At 55.4% G+C, this 18,436-nt stretch overlaps 1 protein-coding gene across 2 annotated transcripts; it reads left to right on the top strand.

Annotated features, from left to right (window-relative positions):
- Nucleotides 1-162: 162 nt before the first annotated feature.
- Nucleotides 163-17,693, top strand: PLD3 (phospholipase D family member 3). Of its 2 annotated transcripts, none has more exons than XM_037047457.1 (12): nt 163-270; nt 10,862-10,953; nt 11,048-11,122; nt 11,211-11,353; nt 11,788-11,971; nt 13,230-13,350; nt 13,435-13,562; nt 14,386-14,586; nt 15,754-15,893; nt 16,441-16,606; nt 17,041-17,140; nt 17,222-17,693. In XM_037047457.1, the coding sequence occupies exons 2-12, from the start codon at nt 10,927-10,929 to the stop codon at nt 17,407-17,409; spliced, it is 1,473 nt and encodes a 490-aa protein (XP_036903352.1). In that variant the 5' UTR covers nt 163-270; nt 10,862-10,926; the 3' UTR covers nt 17,410-17,693. The 2 variants fall into 2 exon arrangements, with proteins under 2 accessions (XP_036903352.1, XP_036903353.1); XM_037047458.1 differs by lacking the exon at nt 163-270 and adding an exon at nt 10,230-10,326.
- The last annotated feature ends 743 nt before the right edge of the window (nt 17,694-18,436 follow it).

The raw sequence follows: 18,436 nt of genomic DNA, 5'->3' as shown, positions 1-18,436 counted from the left end.
CTGGCCCTCCAGCGGCCTCTCTAGCCGTTCGGGCTGCCATCACCGAGAGCGAGGCAACAGCCGTCACTGGATCGCTCTCGCAGCCACCCAGGCGCTTCCCTCCGCCCCGCACTAGCGAGGAGCGCGGCCAATCAGAAAGGCCGTGCCCGGCCCCCCCTGCCCGCAGTCTAGGCCAAGTGCGCCTGCGCGCGGCGGGGGCGGTCCTGCCCCGCTCCAGCAGAGGAGGTGCGCGCGGGGCTGGGTCCGGGAGTGGGAGACCTGGAGCCGCAGGTACTGTTCGATCTGGGGGCGCGGCGCCTCGGCTGCCCTCCTCGTATTGTCACCTCCGGTCTATAATGCGTGTCTACCCTTACGTCGCTCTCAGGCCCTTTATGTCTCCATTCCTCCCTTCACATTGCATTCCGCTTAAATCGTCAACATTCCCCTGTGGTCGCTGTCACCCTTCTTCTGTCGCCATCAACTCCCTTAACTCACTTTGTCCCCTTTAAGCCCCCCATTGCACCCGCAGGTCGCAGTTGCCCCTTTTAAGTCGCCATCACCTTCTTATGTTACCTGCACCCATCTTTTGTTGCTATTTCTCTATTATGATCTCTCATAACCATCACCATACACCATGTCACCTTTGCATGCCTCCTGTCACCCTTTCCTTAAATCGATTTCATGTTCCCCTTATGTTACCCTCACAGCCATGTCACCATCCCTCCCATGTCACTTTTGCTCCTCCGGCTGTCACTGTCCGTGTCTCATGCTTCTAGTTTTCCCTATAAGGGAAAGGCCACCCTGCCTTACGGGTTTTTTCCCCCTCCACGTCTCCGTCATTTGCCCATGTCACCCATCACATACTCGCCACTGCTCGGGGTAGAGCCCATCACCTGGTGTGTGCCAGAATCCCAGTGCACCACTAAACCTCTGGGTAACCTTGACTACCTAATCACACCTTTGCAATGTAAGCTTCCTCATCTATGAAGTGTGCACGGCGCAGGGGAGATTGTGAGGATTCTGCCAGTTTATTTCTGTGTTATATCCAGTTTGACATGGTGATTTGGGCTAATATTGTTATTAACCACGTCACTCCCACCCTCATCCAATCACCTTCCTCACCTCTTCCTTGTCCCTCTTCCCCTCCTCCCACCTTCTTTATCATTGCTGTGGCCTCAGTCACTCCGTGTTATCATGGCACTCTGCCATGGCAGCCAACCCACGTCACGATCTCCATATTGTCCTCGTTTCTGCCACATCACAACACCGGAGGGGGTGGCTCACCAGCTGTCACAAACCTTGCTCATGTACATAGTTAAAATATATCTCTTTAACCTCGCTGCGCTGAGTGATCTCCACCCCAAAATGAGAGCATTTGGATGGTGCTGTGGTGGGAGTTGAGAAGGGTTTGCTGGCGGGGAGACCATGGGTAGCTTAGACCCAGACCTCCCTTGACTTCTGGAATGGAGGATATGGAGAGGTGAGGCAGGTCCCACCACAACTCACTTAAACCTCAGCAACCCTGAATCCCCAGGCGGAATGGTGAGTGTCTTCTGTATTGAGCTTGCCTTCACGAGGCAGTGTGGGACAGTGGTTAGCAGTGTGTACCTGGGGGCTGGAACACCCTGGTTCCCATCTTGGTTGTAGCATTTAGTGCTTAAACAGTTGCATAACCTTGGGCAGGTGGTTTAATGTGCCTGTGCCTCAGTTGCTGCACCTGCAATGTGGGAATGAAAACCCAAGTTATTCACTCAATAGCTATTTCGAAAGGACGTTTTACATCCCCAGCCCTGTCCTGGGCACTGGGGACACTTCAGTGAACAAACCCAGAGATCCCTGGCCTCATGGAGTTTACATTGTAGCAGGGAAAAGAGACAATTAGCAAATAGGTAAGTGGAGTATAGGATATGCTAGGAGGGGGTGGGGACTGCATGAAAAGGTTGTAGTTTTAAATAAGGTGGTCAGAAAAGATTTTCCGAAATGATGATGCTTGAACAACGACCCTAATTCGGGGAGAAAGTGATGTGGCAGTCTGGGGGAAGAGTATTCTAAGCAGAGAGAACAGCAAATACAGAAGCCCTGAGGGAGGAGCGTGGAATATTTAGAAATATTTAGGGGATAGAAAGGAAGCCATTGAGGGAGGAGAAGACTGGGGCATGTGGTCAGAGGAGTGATGGGGCCAGATCTCCTGGGCCACGGAGGAAACTTTAGCTCCACTCTGAGCGAGACGAACGGGAGCCACTGGAGGATTTGGAGGTGAAGAGGGACACCATCTGATGTGACATGATGTGAGCCGAAGCAGCAGCAGCAGCAGCTCCAGAACTACCAGAGATGGATTGGCAAAATCAGCCTGGTTGGAAGGAGAGCCAGAGTCCTCTTCTTAAAGCTGTACTCCGTATCCTTTCTCTCTGGAGAAAGCTTCAAATGTCCCTCTCAAAGACCGGGAGGGGGAGGGAGTGTTGGTCGTTTTTGAGAGGCCCCAGCTGCCTTTGGGTTCATCTGCTGCTGGGGAGGGAGGAAGGGAGAGCAACTGCAGACGTACAAATAATGACAGGAGAGGCAGCTGTCCGCCCCTGGGACCCTGAGGCAGCTTGGGTTCAAATCCTGGCTCCATTGTTTCCTAGCTGTGTCCCTTTGGGCCAGTGACTTAATCTCTCCGGGTCTTTATTTCCCTTATTTGTTAAGTGGGGCTAAAAAAAAAAAAGAAGGACTCTTCTGATAATTAAATATTATTAATCTTAATAATTAATCAGTGCCTGGTTCAGTAAAAATAAAGAACCTGCCGCCCTCGCCCCACAGCCCGTGTTTTCATGGGCTCAGGCCTCCCTCAGGGAGGCGAGGAAAAGGCGTGCCTCCTTATTCTGTGCTCATGGGTTGGTTCCTCAGTGCCGTGTCCTGGGACAGAACTGAGAGCTCTGCGTCCACATTCCCTGCCAACATACCCGTGCTATTCGACCTGGGCCGTGATTGCCCTGGGCCCTGCCCTGCATCTCAAAAACGGAGATGATAATGCTTTTTTTGCCCCCCCCAATGTGTCATTTTTGAATTCAGCTGTCCACCATTTTCCATTGTGGTGCCGCTACCCTCTCCCTGCTGTCTTTTTTCTCCAGGGCACAGTCTCCATGTCACCCATTTCTCTGTTGTCTCATTCTCCCCAAAGAATGCCATCTTTACCAGGATTTCCCCCCTCCCCCCCGTTCTGTGCTGTATCTCCAGAGTCTAGACAGGACTTGTCAGCAAGTAGTCACTGAATAAATACAAGTGGAATAACTGGATGGGTGAACTGGCCACTGAGCACCTGCCGTGTACCATCCCTGTGCTGGGTGGTGATGGGGACAGAAGTGACAGAGACAGCCCCGCCCTGCCCTCCTCACAGTCAAATGGGAGAAACAGATCCAACTTCAGACAGTGACAGACCAGAGTGGTCAGGACTGGGATGCAAAAGCTCAGGGGACTGTCAGAGCCCAAAAAGGGATACCTGAACCAACCAGGGGGTGAGAGGGGGCTTCCTGGAGTAGGAGGCAGTGCATGAGCTGATAAGAATGAGCAAGATGAAGAGAGAAAGGTGTGTCATGCAGGAGCAGAAGCTGTGGGAGGGTTGGTGGTGAAAGTGTGGTTTTAGTTCAAGGAACTGAAAGATAATAAAAAACGGCCGGGACATAAAGGTGAGGAGAGTTGAGTTATTAGGGGAAGGTCATTCAGGGCTCTGGGGTTCACAGTAAGGAGTTGAGACTTTGTCCTGAGGACACTGGGGCGGGGGGCACAGATGGAGGACAAGTCAAACTCAGATGGAGGGGGGACTGGAAGGGTTGAGTGAAGGCTGGGAGCCAAAGGAGGTGGCTGGTACAAGCTGAGATCATGGGAGAGAAAAGGGTGGGACAGACCCTCAGGAGGCCAAGTGGACAATGGGGGGCCCAGCGTGAGGCCCAGGTAGGTCTCCTGGGAGGTCGGGTTGGGCTCTCTGAAGGAGCTGGCGCACAAGCTGAGACCTGAGGGATAGGTAGGACAACTGTCTTTGAAATGGGGACTGGAGGGAGGAGTACCTTTTGGAGAGATGCTGAGGGGACATAGTGGGTATAAGGGGATTGGGGACACCTTGGGAGAGGTGTCTAGGAGGCCAGGGGACTTCCAGACCTGGAGTTCAGGGACGAGATGGGAGTTGGAGACGGCTTTGAGGTCCGGAAGGGGAGCTGGACCTGCCGTGGTGGGGAAGGTCCCCGGGCCTGTCCATGCAGGCCCTGGAGAACACAGTGAGAAGTTTGTGCTCCGTCCCAAAGGTGACAGGGACCTGCAGAGGGGTTTTGAGACAGGAAGGGACAGCTTCGATTTTTGCATTCCGAATCAGAAGCATTCACCATTTATAATGGTTTTTCTTTTTAACGATTTCATTGTTTTTCAAACCAAGCACCTTCTCCCCCTAGAAGGAGCATCTTCTAGGGAGGGGCCCTTTGAAATAAAGATTCTGCTGCTAGAAACAGAAACAGAAAGGTTCTGCAGGCTGAAACACGGACAATGGGTTGTTCAGTCCAAGGGGTCTGCACAGTCCAGGGAGAATCGGCTCCTTTGAACATGAGAGCACTTCGGGTTTGAACCACAGGGAAGGTGCGTGGGTTGGTGATTGGTCCCTGTGGGGTGGCCTGTCTGGTGCTTCGAATGCGCTTCAGCAGCTGATGGGCCCCACACCCTCCTTTGCACTCAGATGGCTTGAATCAGCTTTGAATCGACGTTGCCGTTTACTCTCAGGCTGAGATGCCATTCATTATCTGCTCCTACCCCATCCACTCTGTGCTTAGAACGCAAGCCGGTTACCATCGGGTGTAAAATAAGTGTCATTAGGTCTAGGGAGACAGCCAAGAAAGTCTTTTCTTAAAGGTGGCCATTCTACTCCATTTATTCTGTTTTTCACAGACACCTCTTGAGTGTACTATGTACTGGGCACTGGGCACTGGGTAGAGGAACAAACCAGGTGCAGACTTAGCTTTTCAAGGGACACAAATGGCCTGTGGCAAACGAGGGGACATACAAATGTCACCAGCCAGCTCGTATCAGAAGTTTAGCATGCCACCTGCCAGCCGTGGAGGGTTTCATGGACTTCCCAGCAAACGTGAGCTCGGTACATGTCTCCCATTGTTCTGAGGATGAAAGTGAGGCCCACAGGAGGGCGCCTCTTTTTCTACTGACACAATGCAGGGCTGTGGGACTTGGAGACCCACCCCATACACCATTCGGAGATCCCAGCCATTGTCCCCCAGACGGTGTATAAAACTGTAAGGTGATTCCCGTTTTGTAGATGAAGCCAACGAGGCTCAGAGATGTAAAGCCCCGTGCCTGCAGCGACTCACTAAGAAAGTGACGGCGCGGGATTTGAACCCTGGACTCTCTGAAGCACTGCTGTGGAGGAGGGACCAAAACTCCGCCCCCGGCCCCTTCCACCCCCACCCCCACCCCCACCCAGGAGCAGGGTGTTCAGGGAGCTCTCCCAATTTGTGTCTCAAAAGCCCAGCGGGTTTTGCTTCCTCCTTTTCTGCGGTCTGTGGTGTCACACAAGCAAGGAGAACATAGGTCAAGGGGGCAGGGAGACTCTGTGGGCTGGTGGGGAGCACTTGCCGGCAGAGCGCAAGGGCCAGACAGGACGCTGCACAGGAGCCCCCGGGGCGGGGGCGGGGGGGCGTGGCTCGGAGCCTGGGAACCCAGGGGATGCGCCCAGGGCAATGCCAGCCCCACTGTGGCAGCCTTGCTGCTCCACCCCACCGACCCTGCTCCGCCCAGGGACCCGGGGGTGGGGAGCGCTGGATGCTTCTCCAGCTGACTTCACAGTCCTTTTCTGGAGGGATGTGGGCTAAGGGCGCCCCAGCTAGGCGCCTGAGCCTCATAATTTAATTTCCACTAAAGCCCTATGTGCAATTTAAAAACTAAATAGTGACTGGAAAGCAACCCCCTTAGCTGGGTGGGATGGGAATGATGCCTTTTATTCCTTCTTTTTTTTCCTTTCTTCTTTTTGGCCGTTAGTGTTGACACAATCATATTTATCAAGAACCTCTTGCATGCCCATTCTGTTCACTTGACAATGTGTTAATCCTTTAGTTCCGAGGATCCACCTGGGTAGATTTCAGACACCTCAAAGTTTATATGTTCAAAACACTACATTTATTTATACTTGTAAATTTTTATTTATTGATTTTAGAGAGTGGGAGGGAGAAACACCAGTTGTCTGTTCCACCCATGTATGTGCATTCATTGGTTGGCTCATGTATGGGCCCTGACTGGGGGTCAAACCTGCAACCTCTGTGTATCCAGACGATGCTCCGACAAACTGAGCTACCCAGCCAGAGCTGTTTATTTTATTTATTTTATTTATGGTTTTATTTATTTTAAAGCGAGACAGACAGACAGACAGACAGACATCGATTTGTTGTTCTACTTACCCATTTATTGGTCGCTTCTTGTATGTGCCCTGACAGGGGACTGAACCCACCACCTTGGCCCTAGGGGAAGTTGCTGTAACCAACTGAACTACCCGGCCAGGGCCACTTATGAATTACCTAATGTATTAATTCATTCTTTCTTTGTTTCTGCTCTTTTCCCCAAACTTGCTGCGCCTGAGTCTTCCCCAGCTCAGCTATTGGCACCTCCATCTGTAAGTGGCTCAGGCCCGAACCCGCAGAGTTGAGGCCCAAAGCCTCAACCACTTCCTTTACCTGGATTCCACATCCAGTTTGATTAGAAATCCCATGGGCTCCACCTTCAAAATGTAGCCAGACTCCATTCAGTCTTCCCCGCTTGGCTGCCACGACCCTCTCGTTTGTCCACCCTCTCTGCACCCTGCTTTCCCTGGTCCAGCCCCTGTACCTCCCCTCCCCTGAGTCTGTACCCCACATAGCCAGGGGGAGCCCACAAACACCCGAATTAGTTTCCCATGGCTGCTGTGACAATTACCACAACCTGGGTGGTTGAAAACAACAGAACTTCACGCTCTCACATTTTGGGGGCTGGAAGTCCAAACCAAAGGTGTTGGCCCGACCGGGCTCCCTCCAGAAGCTCTAGGGGTAGAAGCTGGTCCCTGCTGCTCCCAGAACGTGGTGACTCCAGGCTTAGGGAGGTTATGTCACTCTAACCTCTGCCTCCCTGGCCACGTGGTTTTCTGTCACTTAGACACTTGTTCTTGGATTTAGGGCCCACCCAGATAATTCCGGATGATTTTATCACAAGCTCCTTTATTTAATTACATCTGCATTTTTCAGTTACAGTTTACACTCTGCCGTGGCTGGTGTGGCCCAGCGGATTGAGTGCCAGCCTGCGAGCCAAAGGGTCACCGGTTCGATTCCTGGTCAGGGCACACTCCCGGGTTGTGGGCCAGGTCCCCGCAGTTGAGGGCATGCCAGAGGCAACCATCAAGGTGTCTCTTGCACTTTGCTGTTTCTCTCTCTCCCTCTCTTCCCCTCTCTCTAAAAGTAAATAAATGAAAAATCTGCAATTACAGTTTACACTCCATGTTACTTTCCATTAGTTTCAGGTGTACAACATAGTGGTTAGACAATCCTGTGCTTCACAGTGTGGTCCCCCTTATAGTTCCAGTATCCAGTGGGTGCCACACATAGTTATCGCAATATTATTGACAATATCCCCTTCTCTGTACTTTACATGCCCGTGACTATTCTGTAATCACCAATTTGTCACCCAGCCCCCCGCCCCTCTGGCAACCATTGGTCTGTTCTCTGCAAGGACCTTTCTTCTAAATGTCACATTCACAAGTCCCAGGAGTAGTGCCCATACTAGACATATCTTTTTTGAGGCTACCATTCAACCTACGACAACCCAGGCCGCATCCTTCCTACGCCCAAAACCCACTGAGGTCCTGTCCTCACCACAGTCCATGATCGGCTCCTGTCACCTCGCAGACTCACCTCTCCCTCCCCTGCGTGTCCAGTCTGCTAGAGACACTGGCCTTCTTGCTCTCCCATTTCCACATCAGGTACACTTCTGTCTCAGGGCCTTTGCACTGGCCTTCCCTCTGCTTGGAACACGCTTCTGCAAGGAAGCCCATTAGCTCCCTCCTTCCCCACAGAGTTTTTTTTAATCAGGTATCTCTTCTCAGTGAGGCCTTCCCTGACTTTGGTTAAAATTACAAACAACCCCAACCCCACCCTCACCTTGTCCCTCTTCCCTGAGTTTCTACAGTGCTTCTGCCTTCTAACATATAATTGACTTATTTTGGTTTTTTTGTCTGTCTTCATGTCTGTTTTGTTCACAGCGGTATCCCCAGTGCCTCAAAAAATGTGTAAAATTCATAAGCAGCCTGTGAGAAGCAAGCGCTGCTGTTACCATGCCCATTTTGCAGGTGGAAAAACCAAGGCGCAAGTGCAGTATCATTTTTCAAGGTTAACTGGTCACCTAAGTGGGCAGGCTCATATCCAATTTGGACATCTAGCTCTGGAACCCCCCTCTCCAGAACTAGTGTTCCTTGTAGACGCCTTAGACATATTGCTTTGATAAAAATACAGCAGACGTTAAAGCTGTATTTTTACAGCTTTAACCCTTGTTACAGACCTTGTAATCACTACACAGTTTGAAAGCCACAAGGTTTTTTAAACAACTGTATTTATTTATTTCTTAGAGAGAAGGGAAGAAAGGGAGAAAGAGGGAGAGAAACACCTGATGTGGGAAACATCAGTCAGCTGCCTCTCACACATGCCCCCACCAGAGATTCCGCCACAACCCAGGCATGGGCCCTGCCTGACTGGGAACCAAACGGGCAACCCTTTGGTTTGCAGGCCGGCACTCAGGCCACGGAGCCACACCAGCCAGGGCCTGCTTCTGGTTTACCAGCGGTCATCTTCTGTTCCCCAGCCTCAGGGTGCTCAGCTGCGTCCCTCACCTCTCCAAGTCTCACTGCCCTCTCACTTTCGCTCTTGTTCATCTCAGCTTCCCCAATTTCACATGTGCTGTTCCAACACGTTAATCTTTTTTAGATTATTTATTTATTTATTTATTTATTTCTAGGAAGAGGGGAAGGGAGGGAGAAAGAGAGGGAGAGAAACATCAATGTGTGGTTGCCTTTCACATGCCCCCAGCTGGGGACCTGGCCCGCAGCCCAGGCATGTGCCCTGACTGGGACTCGAACCGGCGACCCTTTCTTTGGTTTGCAGGCAGGCACCCACTCCACTGAACCACACCAGCCAGGTTTAACCCCTTATTCTTAATACATTTCTCACCGAGGCCTTCACAAATGAATGAAAGGCAAAAGTGGTGTCCTGCCCACCTCCCCCTCCCCCACCCTGAAACCCTGCTGCCAACCACCTCGAAGACTGTTATCTTCTTGTTATCTTCTGCATCTGGTGACCTAGGGTGTGCAAATAACCTTGGGCAGTTGCCATTTCTTGCTGGAGGTATTTGCCCTATCTGTCCAGCAATGCCCAGGGGAATAGCTGAGCTCTGCCCTCCTCAGTCTGGGACCCCGAAAATAGGCCTGACCCACCCCCAAGTCCCACTGTCAAGGCAACCACTTATGACACTGTTGCCTCTCTCAATAGTAATGCGTTTCTGCGCTTCTCTGTGAACATTCTGCCTGGCTCAGGGGAAGAGGTTCCTGCCCCCTCTTTCGTTGAGAGACGCGGGCAGGGAAGGGTTCTCTAATTTATATTTGCAGTTGTAGCCTTAAAGCTCGCTTGAGAGACTCGAGACGGAACGTGGGGAACTCAGCCCAACCCTCCAGCCAGAGCCCGGATTTCGGAAACAAATTTTTAAAAATCCCTATCAGTGGCCTAAAAATCAATCAATCAATCAAATACGGACTCCAGCAGAAAACCCACCTTCTGCTTCCCCCACCCAGCTCTTCCCCTCCCAGAGCGTGGGCTGTGTCCTCTGCTGATTTTATCGCTGCATCATGAAATCAGTTTACCCAACCTTGATGTCTCCATTTTATTGTATGTTTTTAAATCATTCATTTAATGTATTTATTTTTGACTAGGCAATGCATGCCCGGGGTACAAAAATTCGCAAAGTTTGAAGATGAGAAAAGATGTGGGGTTCCATTTTTTTCTTTACCTGAGCCTTCCCCACTCGGCACGGTGGCTCTGGGGTGGGGTGTGGCAAAGCCCATCCCCCAAGCGTGAACTATACTCATCCGGCCAGGTTGTCCGGACCGCACCTGCGAGGCCAGACCTTAGTCCCCGCGGAGGGTCGGGGCGGAGCAAAGGCCGCGCAGACTCCCTGCTGCAGTAGCAATAGGTGGAGCCTCCTCGGGGTCCCCGCCCCCTTCCACTCGCCCTGGCTCAGTCTGTTGAGGCAGAAGCTGGGGCCCCGCGGAGGTAGCAGCTGCCGCATGCCGACTAGGGCCGAGTCTCCGCGGTAGGGTCGGGAGGTTGGCTGATGGGAGGGACGGGGGCGGGGGGGCGGATGGGCTAGATAGCTGGTGGGGAGGTCTGGAGGGTCCTGGGCTCCCCGCCTGATCTGTCTGGTGGTGTCTGAGGCAGGAGAGCCACCTGAAAAATCCCAGGGCTGGGAAAAGCCAGGCACAAAGCTTTGGGACTCCGCTGATCCCATCTGGAGCTGTCCCTTTGGGAATGTCTCGGTTAGAACACAGGGAAGGGAAGGTGCTAATGGGGAGCAGAGTGGGCGCTAAGGGGAGCCCTGAAAGGGCGGCAGGGTGGCTACCACAGATGTTGGGAAGAAAGCAAAGGCATTAGAGCCCAAGGGATTTCGAAATCCCTGCTGACCAGCTGTCTGCTTCCTCCTTTTGGGGTGGCGGGCGCCGCGCCAGTGGCCCCATGATCATGGATAAGTGATCCAGTGGACCTCGTGAGCCCTGAGACTGATGTGCCTTCTATGATGTCCCCAAAAAACCCGGAGCACCCACACACAGTGCCAGCTTTTGTTCCCACAGTTTGGAGACCCTGACACACCCACTGAGCCACCTGTGCCCTGCGTGCCTCCTGGCTGCCTGGCAAGATGAAGCCTAAGCTGATGTATCAGGAGGTAGGTGGATGGGGGGGCCCCAGTGGGGAGGGACCAGGTACCGTGGGGAGTCAGGGCTCCCCTGGCAGCCTCAACCATCCCCGTTTTTCCCCAGTTGAAGGTGCCTACTGAGGAGCCCACCAGCGAGCTGCCCATAAATGAAATCGAGGCATGGAAGGCTGCTGAGAAGGTAGGAGCCCACCGTCCCCTTAGTGTGTCTGGGGCTAGGGCATGGGGCATGCCCAGCGGGGCTGGCTGACCTCCCCTTCTCCCTACAGAAAGCCCGCTGGGTCCTGCTGGTCCTCATCCTGGCCGTTGTGGGTTTCGGTGCCCTGATGACTCAGCTGTTCCTGTGGGAGTACAGCGACTTGCATCTCTTCGGGCCCAGCCAGCGCCCAGCCCCCTGCTATGACCCGTGCGAGTAAGTGAGGAGCCTCAGATTGGCCAGGGAGAGGCCCTGACAAGCCAGGGACACTTGGACACAAAAGGCAGGGTCTGCACTCAGTATCACCCAGAGCTCATGACAGGTTCTTCCCTCTGTGTCCCCGCCCCCAACACCGTTCCCATGGCAGCCACAGCATCATCTTCTATCCAGGTCTGTGAAGAAACAGGCACACACAGACACACGTGGCATCTTCCATCCACATCTGTGGACAAGTGCCCACACAGACATCCACACCTTTCGTTCAAACCTCTAGACAGACAAGTGCATGAACTCAGAAAACATGAATACAGGCACACACAGCACACAGTCTTTCTTTCATCCTCCACGGTCAGACAGGTGAGTGCCACATGCCAGGTGGTGGTCTCCAGGCCCCAATGGCTGATATCATCCTCCCCCTCCCTGTGCTGCAGAGCAGTGTTGGTGGAGAGCATCCCCGAGGGCCTGGACTTCCCCAATGCCTCCACTGGCAACCCCTCCACTAGCCAGGCTTGGCTGGGCCTGCTCGCTGGGGCCCACAGCAGCCTGGACATCGCCTCCTTCTACTGGACCCTCACCAACAATGACACCCACACTCAGGAGTCCTCTGCCCAGCAGGTACCTGGCAACCTGGACGCCGGCAGGCAGGGGGTTGTGGGAGGCCTGGGGGTGGGGGAAACAGGGTTCTCTGTAGTCCGGGAGACTGGTGGGCATGTGCTACACAGCAGGTTGGACACAGGGGGTTGGAAGCAGCTGTTCACACAGCCCTCTGGAACGGGGGCGTTTGTCACGGTCATCTGCAGGCCTCTAAATGTCGAGTGTGGGTTCAGTTATGAGGGATCAGGCTGGCAGATGTCGCTCACCCACCAGCTGCTCCAGCCCGGTCACACCAAGAGATGGAAGAGCGCGGTGAGGAACAGCCCAGCTTCTAGCCAGGCTGTCGCTTCCCAGCTGTGTGACCTTGGGCAGGTCACTTCCCCTCTCTGGCTTCAGTTTTCTCATCTGTGGAATGGGGCCAGTGTGTAACGCTGACCCCTGGGAGAATGAAATGGGCTAATCCAGGCAAGTTATAGCATGGCACCCACCACAGCAAGCCCTTTGTGAGCGTGCGTTGTTGTGCTCTTGGTATGGCCTGCAGACAAACTTGCAAACCGTAGAGCTTCAGAGTTTGGAAGGAAGCAGTCCGGGTGGATCACCCCTTCCCTGAGAGACACAGGAGTTTTCCCTCCTTTTTTCCTCTCGCTGCTGCCTCTTTCTGTGAGAAGCGGGCTTAAAATTTGCTAACACTGTGGGGCTTCTTCAGCACTGCCTGAACAAAATGATGCAATGTAGAATGAGAGGCGCTTGCACTCCCTGGCCCCTCACACTGGAGTGGTTCAGAGCACAGGCGAGGGTGCGGATAGGGAAACAGCACTCCGTTTCCCTATCTGCAGCTCTGGGGTTTTACTCTGACCTGTCTCATCCAGGAGAGTGGTGAGGATGCAGTGAGTTCAGATGTGAAGGGCTTAGACCAGGCCCCCCTCACAGTAGGAGCCAGGGAATCGTGGCTGTTACTGTGACTGGCCTCACCCGTACCTTCCTGGACCCCAAGCCCAAGCCAGCTGCACCCCCAACATCCTGTAAGGTGCCCAGAGGTCCCTTGGAAGGGCGGGACTGGCAGGGAGGCCCTGGCGACGCTCAGAGTGACCACACATTAAAACAGATCAAGGTTTTAATACCAACCTGTAAAACCACCCCTGGCATGTGGGCTAAGGTAAAGCTTGCTCACTCGTCATCTCTTCTGGAAGCTAAATCTCCAAACAGCCCCATGGGGGTGCTGCAAGGTGTTGGCGAGATGGTTGGCCCAGCCCCTCAGAGGCTCTCCTCTCCCCCCCAGGGTGAGGAGGTCTTTCGGCAGCTCCAGACCCTGGCGCCTCGAGGTGTGAAGGTCCGCATCGCTGTGAGCAAGCCCAGCGGGTCCCAGTCCCAGGCGGACCTGCAGTCCCTGCTGCAGAGCGGTGAGCCGGGGGCAGCGGGGGGCAGGCTGGGCCTGGGGCTGCCTGAGCCAACCCCTGACCACCCACCTGACCTGTTGGTTGCAGGCGCCCAGGTCCGCACGGTGGACATGCAGAAGCTGACCCACGGCGTCCTGCACACCAAATTCTGGGTGGTGGACCAGACCCACTTCTACATTGGCAGTGCCAACATGGACTGGCGCTCCCTGACCCAGGTCTGCCTGCACCCTGCCCACCCACCTTTCCAGACCACTCCCTGCTCCACAGGTGCCCAGCCTCCAACTGCACCCCCTTCAGTCTCAGAGTTCTCTCTTTCCAGTTCCCAATGGCTTCCTTCCCACTTCCTGCCAGGAACATCCCCAAATCCAGCCCTCTACTGCCCTCCGCCTGCTCATGGAAGCCTGGGGCTCCCTCTTGTCCCCAGTGACAGATGCCAGCTCCTCTACAGGGTATTCAAGACCCTGTCTATCCTTGGCCCTCACTGTTCATTCTCTGAATGCCTCCTCTAAGCCTGGCCCTGTTCTGGGGGATGCTGGGGACACGGTGGTAACAGAGAGAACTCTCAGAACTCCCGGTCCGGTGCAGAGACAGCCCAGTCACCAGGCAGGGTCAGCCCAGATGAGTCCAGGCCGGGGTGGGGGACACACGAGCAGAGGGGTCTAGGCAGGATGGGGGCCCCAACAGGGGTCTCAGGAAAGGGCTCCCAAAGGAGGCAGTAACTGATCTGATAACTGAAGGGCCTGCGGGAATTAGCAGAAGTCAGGAAAGAGGGTACAGCTCAGGCAGTGATCATTTGCTCAGCCAGCTCATAATCCCACCAGCTCTTCGGGGAGATGCTGAACGTACAGCTGTGACCGGAGCTTTGAAATGACCCTGATGTTCACAAAAACTTGGGGGTTTGGGAGGCTGGAGCTGAGGGACAAAAAGAAGGGGGGGAGGCAGGGACAGAGTGGGGGGGCAGGGAGAGAGGGCTGCAGGTGTCCACGTCACCCGTGGGCACCAGGCCACCGCCCCAGACTCAGCACTGCCCTCCCACAGGTCAAGGAGCTGGGCGTGGTCATGTACAACTGCAGCTGTCTGGCTCGGGACCTGACCAAGGTCTTTGAGGCCTACTGGTACCTGGGCCAGGCGGGCAGCTCCATCCCATCAACCTGGCCCCGGTCCTATGACACCCGCTACAATCAAGAGACGCCCATGGAGATCTGCCTCAATGGGACCCCTGCTCTGGCCTACCTGGCGGTGAGTCTAGGAAGCAGGGCCTGTCACGCCCTGGCCACACGCTCCCTCACGGCCTCCATCCAGCCCTGCCCAGGGGAGGGGCTCCTGCCCACCAGCCCTCACTAGTGCTCTCTCTGCTAAGTCAGGGGCCTGGGCTGTGTCCCACCCTCCACAGGCCTGGGTTTCATCCCGAAAATGGTTATCATAATGTCTACAACCTCTTAGGCTTTGCGTGGCCCCAGCCATACCTCCCCATCAGCCCTAAATCTGGTTGAAAATTCAGTTTCTCAGTCGTACCAGCTCCATTTCGAGTGCTCGGCGGTCACAAGGAGCACACTGCTGCCGTATCGGACAGTGCACATGTGGAGGGCTCCCCTTATCTGAGAACGTTCCGCTGGGCAGTCGACCGTGGTAGATACTGAGCATTGTAGACAAGGCACTGCTGTCCTTAGCTTTTGATACCTTGACTAGTTGGGGTCGCCCACCTCACCCCTTTCAGTCCCCCTAAGCGAGTCACCTGGGCAAGCCCGGGACTTGTGGAGGGACACGCGAATGTGCAGGGATGCAGGGGCCTCCCACAGGGCACTGGGGCTCCCCTGTTGCCACTGCCCCTCTCAGAGCTTGAGTTCGCTCACCCATTGGGATGGTGGAGAAAGCTGGGTAAAGGGCCCGTGTGCATGGGCACACGTGGGGCGCCCACAGGGCGGCCTGTGGGTTGGGAATGAGAGCGATGAGAGCAGAGGCCCTCAGGCCCAAGTGCATCAGAACCACTGGGAGGGCTGTGAAACCCAGGTTCCTGGGCCCCCACTCAGCACCCTCAGCACACGCTGTGTGTCACGTGTAGCAAGCGAGACCTGAGGGTTTGCAATCCTAACAAATGCCCAGGTGATGCTGTCAGTGCTGGTTTGGGGACCTTGTCAGGAACCACTGGGTCAGAGCATGAATTCTGGAACCAGGCAACCTAGATTCAGAACCCGGCTCCATTTATCAGCTGTGTGACTCGGGGAAGTCACTTCCCTCTCTGAGCCTCAGTTTCCTCACCTGTGAAATGGACATGGTGATCATCCCTCTCCTTCGTGGATTCAGTGAGACCAGCAGGACCTGGCTAGTGGCAAGCTGTCTGTTTCTGGGGTCCATGGTGACAGCACCCCTGGCAGGCACACATCTTAACTGTCCCCTTGTCCCCAGAGTGCGCCCCCACCACTGTGTCCAAGTGGCCGCACCCCAGACTTGAAGGCTCTGCTCAACGTAGTGGACACGGCCCGGAGTTTCATCTACATCGCGGTCATGAACTACCTGCCCACGATGGAGTTCTCCCACCCGCGCAGGTACTGCTGGGTGTGTGGATGGGGCTCTGGGCAGGGGGCCCCCAAGAGTGGAAGAGGAGCAGGAGAGGGAGCGAGGGAGCCCAGAAAGCAGACAGTGGAGTCAATGGGAGGGGACAGATGGAGGGGAAGCGTTGGGGAGAGGCAGAGAAGACAGAGGTAACAGGGAGATGGGGTCTGGGTTCTGTAGCCAGGAGCAAAGGGAACCGAGAAAAGGAAGAAAATATTGGGGTTAGGGGCTGAGATGGGGACTGGAGGAATAGGAGGTGGTGTGGGATTTCTGGAGGCAGGAAGAGGGAGCATGGGCTGGAGATGCGGTGAAGGCTTGGGGGCTCAGAGAATGTAGTCCAGGGGCCGAGATGACGGACAGCCTGGGCTTGGTGGTCAGGAGTGGGAGCCAGAATAGGGGATGTGGGATTTAGGGAGGCAGGAACAGGACTGGGAGCCAGAGACGGGTGGTCTTAGGGTTTGGGGGCTCTCAGGAGCTGGCACGAGCTGAGGGTGAGGCTTGCGGATGAGCCGCCCTCCGTACCCTGCACCCCCTCCCAAGGTTCTGGCCTGCCATTGACGACGGGCTGCGGCGGGCCGCCTACGAGCGGGGCGTCAAGGTGCGCCTGCTGGTCAGCTGCTGGGGACACTCGGAGCCGTCCATGCGGGCCTTCCTGCTCTCTCTGGCCGCCCTGCGTGACAACCACTCCCACTCCGACATCCAGGTGGTGAGCACCTGTCGCAGGCGCCCTCCTCAGCCCCTGCCCACGCGGGTGGTCCTAGCAGCACAGTGCTGATGGAGCTCCTCTGTCATCTGACAGGGACAACCCAGAATGAGTTGTGCAGTGATGGGGAAACCCTGGGTCGGGGCCCAGATTGGGAGGGCGGGGGCACCCAGAGGAAGCACCTGTCCTAGCCTGGGGCGTCATGGAAGGCTGTCTGGCGAAGGGGGCAGCTCAGGCGAATGGGTAGCAAATGAAGTGACTAGGCCCTCCCAGCCAGCACTGACTCATACCCACCCCCCTCTGGCCCTGTTCTGGCCCCGAGGTTTCCGCGGATCCCCTGACCCCACAGACCTGGCACCACTCCCCACCCCAGACCCTGGGGCTTCTCTAATCCCTGCGTCATCTTCTGCCCCTTCCCATTCTCCCCTCCTCCCCAGAAACTCTTTGTGGTCCCAGCGGACGAGGCCCAGGCCCGGATCCCATATGCCCGAGTCAACCACAACAAGTACATGGTGACTGAACGTGCCACCTACATCGGTGAGTATCCAAGCGCTGCCGGGGGCTGGGAGGGACATTCAGGCGCTGCCACGGGCCCTGACTCTGCCCTCTGCCCTGCAGGAACCTCCAACTGGTCCGGCAGCTACTTCACGGAGACCACAGGCACCTCGCTGCTGGTGACACAAAATGGGCGGGGTGGCCTGCGGAGCCAGCTGGAGGCCGTTTTCCTGAGAGACTGGGACTCCCCTTACAGCCATGACCTGGACACCTCAGCTGACAGTGTGGGCAATGCCTGTCGCCTGCTCTGAAGCCCTAAGGCCCCCCCAGACCCAGAAATCCTGGGTCATGGTTCCTGTCCCCATGCCCCTGCTTCTCTCTGTCCCATTGTGGCTCCACGGGCCCCCTCGCTGTCCCGCCTCTACCTCCGCCCCTGCCAGCCTGATGCTGTGGCCCCCAGGTCCCAGCCAAGCTCAGGAGGAACCAGCCCCAGAAGAAGTGGGGGTGCATGCTGGGCCTGGCCCCCTGGCCCACCCCTTTCCCAGGGCAAAGAGGGCCCAAGGTTATAATAAGAAGTAAATGACTTGTCCATACAGCCTCTGCCTGACTGAGTGGTGTGAGGTGGGGTGTTGGGGTGGGGGACAGCCAGCATGGGGCTCTGGTGAAGACATAAGCATGTACACTGATCTCTTAGTATGGGTTTGGCATGTGCCAAGCATATAACATGGGACTGGCATGTGCTGAACCCTCAGCAGGTGAGCTGTGGCTGATGAGCACGCAGCATGTGGCCCACTGATTTAGCATGAGCTGAGCCCTTAGCATGTAACTGCACCACCTGGCATGTGTGGCTGTCATGGGATGGTGTGTGCTGAGCCCTCAGAATGCAATGTACATGAGCTGTCATATGCTGAGCAGGCAGTGTGTGGCCACGTGGCTGGGGTGTGCTGCACCTCTGGTAGCCAGCGTGGGGTTGCGTGTGTAGCGCACTCAGCACGCTCCCACGGATGAGCACGCACTCAGCCATTCCCGTATCCCCAGGGTGGATTCATGTCTGAACACGAGCGTGCACCAAGCAGGAATTTGCTCCTGCCAAGTGAATTTACAGTTAGCATGTCCCGGGTATGGAGGAGCGCAAGGCAGGTCTGCCAAGGGCAATCGGGCCAGGTAAACAGTGAGACCTTGACATCTGGCAAGCTTAGATGGGCGCCTCCTGGACACAGAACGTTCCGAGGGTGGGCTGTCATGCACCAAGCACTTAGCATATTTAGGGGGTGGTCAGTGTGCCAAACGAAGCCTGTCCCTCCCCCAGAGTACAATGGCAGCCCAGCCTCCAGCCTG

This window comes from Sturnira hondurensis, unplaced genomic scaffold (genome assembly GCF_014824575.4).
Source record: "Sturnira hondurensis isolate 20B ecotype Veracruz unplaced genomic scaffold, ASM1482457v3 Scaffold0005791, whole genome shotgun sequence".
Taxonomy (NCBI): Eukaryota; Metazoa; Chordata; class Mammalia; order Chiroptera; family Phyllostomidae; genus Sturnira; species Sturnira hondurensis.
Note: the sequence above shows the minus strand (reverse complement) of the source record. Positions and strands in the feature narration are given on the sequence as shown.

What these genes read in the sequence shown, in the direction of transcription:
- PLD3 (XM_037047457.1), top strand. Translation starts at nt 10,927, where the DNA reads ATGAAGCCTAAGCTGATGTATCAGGAG. An exon ending in CATGGAAGGCTGCTGAGAAG is followed by an intron (nt 11,123 to 11,210) that starts GTAGGAGCCCAC and finishes TTCTCCCTACAG; the next exon opens with AAAGCCCGCTGGGTCCTGCT. An exon ending in GAGTTCTCCCACCCGCGCAG is followed by an intron (nt 15,894 to 16,440) that starts GTACTGCTGGGT and finishes CCCCCTCCCAAG; the next exon opens with GTTCTGGCCTGCCATTGACG.